The 7,437-nt window shown below is 29.0% G+C and overlaps 1 protein-coding gene across 1 annotated transcript; it reads right to left on the bottom strand.

Moving 5' to 3' along the window:
- Positions 1 to 4,768: 4,768 nt before the first annotated feature.
- LOC139426846 (uncharacterized) lies at positions 4,769 to 7,156 on the bottom strand. The gene is made up of 2 exons (XM_071186948.1): positions 6,800 to 7,156; positions 4,769 to 4,795 (listed from the first exon to the last, which is right to left on the bottom strand). The coding sequence occupies exons 1-2, from the start codon at positions 7,154 to 7,156 to the stop codon at positions 4,769 to 4,771; spliced, it is 384 nt and encodes a 127-aa protein (XP_071043049.1).
- Positions 7,157 to 7,437: the final 281 nt, after the last annotated feature.

Below are 7,437 nucleotides of genomic sequence, written 5' to 3'. Positions count from 1 at the left end.
TATATATATATATATATATATATAATGTCTATTGTGATGACAGTTACAATATCCTTCATAGCTTTCAAATCATTATTTGAAATAATTTTTCATATTTTTTAAAATTCGTTTGAGATAATGCAGTAAAAAATTACATACAGTACGATAAGTATATTGGAAAAAAATTTTACCCCATAAATTACTCTGGGAAGGAAACTTTTTAGTTTTCTTGATACAAATTGATCTGGCCTAATTCGAGTGAAAGGATTACAAGTCTGAAATTATTTTTGTTACTAAAGCTACAGATTTTTTTAATGACCTTCTTAGTCTGTTTTTTTTTCTTGCAGAAACGTACAAATTTAATACCGTTATATAGAGTAGGGGGTGACGTAAATGTTGCAACAAATTTCTAGGGGAGCTAGGACGCATCGTCATTCGAATTGCATAGAGGCCCATGCCTTGAAATATCGCCGTACGGAGCTAAAAACAGCTTCTATATTATGGCCTGTTCTGAAGCACCCGAAGAAACAATTCATAATAGGGCAGCTCCAAAAGAGCAGAAAATTAGCAATGCAGAACTAATTTCTAAATTATTTGATATTTAAAATATTTTCAGATATAACTATTCTAATAAATAAGCAGAAGACTAAAATTAGTTAATTAAATACATAACTTTACATTTTCTAAACAATATTTCCTTTTAATTTTCTCAGACACTTAAAAGAAACTTGCAAAGCTCGTTTTATGCTGTATATATCGAAGAAAGTGTTGCAGATCGAAAATAAAATGCCCTTTTACTGCCCTTTCCGGGAATCCTCTTCAGCCTCATTGGCTTATAATAATAAAGTGGATCTTAATCTCGTGTTTGCAATTAGATATAGTACGTAAGATACTAGAAACGTATATGTTTCCCTTGACAGAAAAATTAGATCGAATGAGATTGTGGCCTTAGCGGAAGAAGATTAAAAAGGCAATAGTAGTTATATTAGTTCAAAACTATATCAGGCTTTTATTTTTTATTTATTCTTATTTTTCTGCAGGCTTTGATTTATTTTTGTTTATTGAGATTTTTAATAGTTAGTGAAAGCCATAAAAAGAATATTTGGGTAATATTTTTATTAGTTTGTGTTATGAAGAAAATCATAGAAAAAGTAACATTTATTGCATTATATTATTATATTATTTATTTCATAACACTGATTTAATTATCAAAGTAATACTCAATATTAAAACTTTTGATGACTCTTAAAATTTGTTTTATTTTCATGCTATTTTTGCAGACTTTGATTCTTTTATGTTTATTGAGGTTTTTAATAGTTAGTGAAAGCCATAAAGGGAATATTTGAGTAATATTTTAGTTAGTGTTTTGTAGAAAATCACAGAAAAAGTACCATTTATTATGGTATATTATTTATTTTATAACATTGATTTTTAATTATGAAGCTTGTGCTCAATATTAAATCTTTTGGTGATTTTTAGAATTTGCTTTATTTTTACGTTATTTCCTGTAAAAAATTCTGATCAAACACCATCGTAAAAAATTCCTGATAAAATTAGATAAAAAGTACCAGCATTCAGGCACTTTTGACCGTAAAATCCATTCTAATGGAATATGTTACGGAACAAAAAATCCGAAATGCCGTTATTTTTGCAGAAATAATTACTATGAAATAACTGATTCACTAATTAAATAAATATCACTGTAAAAATTACGGTATACTATTCCACAGTAAAATAGATTTTACGGATGATGAACCCAAAATGCCGGTACTTTATATCGGTGTTTTAACCGGACGTTTTTACAGTTGATTATTTAAGTAATGACTTTTTCAACATTATTTTTGTGTATTTTTAGATGGTAAAGTTTTATAGTGTACATTATTTTGTTTCTTAATTGTTTAGAATAATCCATTTTGAACATTTTATTTATTTTAAGGCTGAGAGGGCATTCTTATATAGACCACAAGCAGACAATTTTAAAAAAAAAATAATAATCATCTGAATTTTTGAAGGGATTAAAATTATCAGCATTCATGAACAAATAACAGCTTTGAATATAACTTTTTATAAATAAATAATGTACTGAAGATTTTATTTAATGTTTTAATATTTTATGAAGCTAACCTATAGGTTTCTAAATTCACAGAAAATAAAAAATTCATTTTTCAGAAATTTAATGTAATAATATAAAAACGAGAACCAAAAAAAATAATCCTTTCCTTATTTAAAATTATTTCAATTGAACTTATTTGCCCCGACAAATCAAATAGACTTGCTTGTACTATATTTTCTAATGCCATATAATAAAATATTATTTCTACTCGGCATTTAGTTGATTGAATATAATTATTAACAACTTTTGCTAATTATATATTGTATGGAAAAAAGTCTCTGATAAAAATACTTCGATCAAAGTGTATGATTTGTAAGCTATTGAAATGCAAAAGAGTATCCGTTAAGAACCCATTTAAGTGTACCCCATTAAGAGTACCCATTAACCGAAGTCTTTCAAAATTTCTAATAAATTTACCCATCCCAAAATATCCCATGTCATCTTACAATTATCAGAAAACTAAATTTAAAACGTACTACTATAGCCTAAGAAAATTATGAAAAATGCCTATTAAATAATAGTTAAATATTTAGACATATAAAATTTAAATTTTTGGATATCTTTAATTTTATTCAGTACAAACAATGGCTTTAAATATTTTTTTATAAAATTTATGGGAAATATGTACTAAAAAATAAAAGTAGAGTAAACACACTCACCATGATTTTTTCCAGCAAGATATAATATAATAGGTTTTTAGAAATTCTTTAGCTAATACTATAGTTTAGATTTTCTGGCGAAATAGTTTATTGGTATTATTTTCTCTCACCTTCGGTTAATTTAAATATTACATTTACATAATCTTAATAAATAAACACGACTTTCGTTGCTAGAAATTTTTTTTACGTTGTTAAAATGTGTTTTGAAATTTTAACGCAGCAGCGAATGTAATTTGGAATTTATAACTCTTTATGCACGAATGTTAGAGTTCAAAATATTTTCTTTGAATTGATGAGAGAAATAAATCTTATGAGCTAAACTAAAATACAAGAATTAAAGTTATTAATCACTATATATTTATTCAAGTTGAATAAATCTTACATTTTTAAAAAATAAAAACAAAAAACAGCTATATTAAAAAAAAGAGTAAATAATTTTCCTGGGGTGCGTAAAATTAAAATATGCTTCCTCTGATACAAATAGTTTCATGCATATGATATAAAGAGTTTTGTGAATATGAATGAAAGTGTCTTATGCATATGGAAAAAAAATTTACCCAAATGAATGAAATAGTTTTATACATATAAATATCATACCTATGAAATGAATCAATGTTTATTATACAAACATTAATTCATAACAAATTTACTTATATAAAGGAAATTCCATGATAAGATGGGTTTTTTTAGTATAAAAAACTACACTTACAATTCATCCTTTATTAAATGTATATAATAAAATTACATGTAACTTATTTAAATTATTGAAACATTTATTTTTTTAAATAAGACGATAATTTAAAAAGATAGAAGAGTTCTCTTAAGCAGGTAACAGCGTATATTTTTAAAATAAATAAATTATTAAAAGGGTATAAGTTTTGCATTAGTCTTATAATCAATATTTTGAACTCTCTTTGAGAGGTATATTTTATAAATAGATTGAATGCTATGTTTACAACAAACTCGATTAATAATTTATTCCACTTTAAATATTTTAAACGATACTGATTTCCAAAAATGCAAGATCTTTTCAGTTTTTAAGAACCTATTTTATTAGCAGTGATTTGCTTATTTCATTACTTTATTTTTTGCATGTAAGTTTATCTTATTATCCTATTTATTTCAACGAATATATGCTTAGGTCAGAATAAAATATTTAAACTTACTTACATTTATCATTTGATATACGATCGTATATCTACGTGATCTGAAAATTCAAGGTATATTTAATTTAAATTGCATTAGATTAAAAACATTTCGTTCTCTAAATTTAATTTTCTGATTGAATTTCAAAACAACAATAATCTATGAAATTTCTTGAAACAGAAATATTATTTGGGAGAATAGATTATTTTATTCATAAGAATGTAGGTATATTACTGGAATATAATTTAAAGGAAACATCGTGTACATCTGCTTCAGGTTGCATACTGAGCACGAGTTAGGAGCTTATTTTAACCAATCATATTACTTAAGATATTCGTGAAATATTCTAAAATATAATTCTATAATACACCAATGAGTTTAGGTTCGAAGCCAAAGTGTATACTAATATGATAAATATATGTTTTATATTTTTTAATATACGTGACGAATTCAGTTTACACTTTTTTTCTAAAAAAAGTATGTTTAAATCTAGTGAAACAAAAATATTGTTTGGGATAATATATAGTGATGCCTATTGCTGGAGTATATAACTATAATATTTTTTTTAATGGTGAGCACTTGGGGTTTGTTCCATTGGACACAGAAAGGCCAGAACTGCTACTCTGTTCCCGTTACCCTGTGGGCACCTGTGGCGAAGCCACGGCTGTGGAGCAGCGTTGCCCACGTCACACAACCTCAAACCCGCTTATGGGTCGGGTCACATTCACACAAAGAGGAAAGGACATGGAACAAAGAGAGAGAAGGAAACATCTATGCCCTGAGCAGGATTTGAACCCACGGCCAAAGGCTCCGCAATCAGACACGCTTAACACTCGGCCACCCTGGTCGGCATTATAATATCATTGAATGATTATGTCTCTGGATCTAGCCAGTCAATCTGAAACGGGAACATTTATATCATAAATAATTACCATGATAAGCATTTTTTTAATACGAGCTATAAATCTCTGTAGATCATAAAAGTAAAATGACCTAATGCAGTTTTCATTTGCTATCAGTGCATTTTTATAGGTAAGAAAATCACGAGCCAGGAAAATCGTGAGCGAGTACTGTCAAAATTACCGGGATAAAGTAAAATTTGCCGTGTGTTTGGCTCTTTGGGTTCACCAAAAATTTCAGGAAATGTTACCAAAGCTCTTCTCTAAAAATTTTACTAACCAAAAAATATCGTTTTATAATATAAGATAAAATTTCTTAAATGTGCTAAAATGTAATTATTTTATCACGATACTTTAGAACATTTAATAAAAACCATTTATTTGCTTGATTTTGACTTTCAGTTTTGTATATTTTACTAAATATCTGGTAATAAGAGCAATAATTCTGATTATTAGAATTTCCGGTTATCCGGAAACTGGAATATGAACGGAAAATTAACAGAAAAATTACCGGATATGAATGGAAAATTACCTAATGAGTGGTTTAAGCACTATATATTTTGATTTTTTTTCCCCAGAATTATGATTTTTAGCCAAAAAGTCATTGCTATTTTGAACGATAATTTTAGAAGAATTTTTCCTTAGAAGAAGTTTTTCTTAGAAGAATTTTTCCTTAGAAGAATTTTTCCTTAGAATTTTTCCTTAGAAGAATTTCCTTAGAATTTTTCCTTAGAAGAGTTTTTCCTTAGACGATTTTCCTTAGAATTTTTCCTTAGAAAAATTTCCTTAGAATTTTTTCTTAGATGAATTTTTCCTTAGAAGAATTTCCTTAGAATTTTTTCTTAGATTAATTTTTCCTTAGAAGAATTTCCTTGGAATTTTTCCTTAGAAGAATTTCCTTAGAATTTTTCCTTAGAAGAATTTTTCCATATGATAATATCAAGCGGAATGGATCTATTGCTTTAAGTTAATACGAATATGACCAGTCATGTCTATTATTAATCAAAACGATACAATTCATACATTTTCATAATTATAATTTGCACATTTCGAGGAAAAAAAACCAATAACTTATTAATATTTAAGGAAAATATTCCCGAATATAAGCTCATTTCAGTATTCCTCGTTAAATTTCGTGCAAACACCAGACCATGCACAGATTATCTAAAGTGCTCTTACCTAATTATTGCCTTCAGTTTGGAGCATCTTCGCACTTAGAACTTTCACATTCTCTTTACGCTTTGAATGCTATAAATTCAGTGCCTGAAATTAAATAATCCTTTAATATTCATGAATGGTTAGAATCTCAAAAGGGATGGTTGAATCTCGAAAAGCAGACGATTTTCGTGAGTAACTAATTCGTCTTCAAGCGTGAGAATTAATTATATTATTATATCACAATTGATTGAATATTTATTAGGTTGATCTGGAATTCCTAAACCGAAGCAATCTGTTCTTAACCAAAATGATATGCACAGAATGAATATTCAACCATCATTAAAAACTTTTATAGAGTTAATTCGAGAAGAAGAATATAATTTTCTTAAGAATATATAAGGAAGTATGTATTTCTCATTATATATTTCAGAACCAGAAGAAATTAATTTTTTTTTTTTTTGCATGTAGAACGAAAAACTCAGACAAAATTAACGGATTTTATCAGTAGCAATTAAACTTAAGAACGGATGTGGCAATGTTTGTTTAAAATTACTTTTATAACAAATGCAGCTATAACTTTATGCATAAATTTAGCATTTTTTACTTGAAAGTGTATACAGTATAATAGTGTAACACTGTATAATGTTTTGCTCTATTCTTGCTTTCCATGCAGATTTCTTATATGGTTAAGATTTTATAAAATAAAGGTAGATTCTAATTTACAAGATAAAGGTGTATCACTTGCTATTTTAATCATATCTAGTGTCTTCTTTTGTGTTGTTTAAGTGTATATATATATATATAGTCCAATCACTATAATTCGACCGCCTGTCAAAAGCATTAACCAGGCGTCTGCTGCGGAGGCTCATGCGCAGCAACTTTCGCTGAACCGTTGTTGTGGATACACTCTTGGTAGCTCCTTGGTTCATCTGGGCGGACAGTTGCTCAACAGTTGCACGTCTATTCACCCGAACGCATCTCCGTAGCCTTCGTTCACCTCTGTCATCTATAGTCCGTGGTGCACCGCATGTGCCACGCCTCTGATTTTGGGTAATGCCATTTTGCCATGCATGGTATACTTTTACCACGGCGGCACGCGAACAGTTCACAAAATTAGCCGTTTCCGAAATGCTTCCACCCTTGGCCCGAAAGCCAATAATCATGCCTTCTTGGACGTCGGATAAATCGCTCGGTTTCTGCATTACGCCAACGATTGAAATACTCTCCGATGCCCTAGGGCATCCTTTATATACACTCCACTGGAATGTACTGCCACCTCCCTTCTGTGATTGGTTATATCACGTTGACGTCGAAAGTAGGTGGTGGTCGCGTTAATGTGCCTGAACTGTGTATGCATATATAAGTGAAGACGTCTACCACACTGCTAGAGCTGGAGAACGCATGTTTGATCCAGGGAGTAAACAACGTACTTACGCAACAAGGTGCACGTCTGACACGGCTGAAAGTCTTTTTGATGGTTGTG

This window comes from Parasteatoda tepidariorum, chromosome 10, assembly GCF_043381705.1.
Source record: "Parasteatoda tepidariorum isolate YZ-2023 chromosome 10, CAS_Ptep_4.0, whole genome shotgun sequence".
NCBI lineage: Eukaryota > Metazoa > Arthropoda > Arachnida > Araneae > Theridiidae > Parasteatoda > Parasteatoda tepidariorum.
Note: the sequence above shows the minus strand (reverse complement) of the source record. Positions and strands in the feature narration are given on the sequence as shown.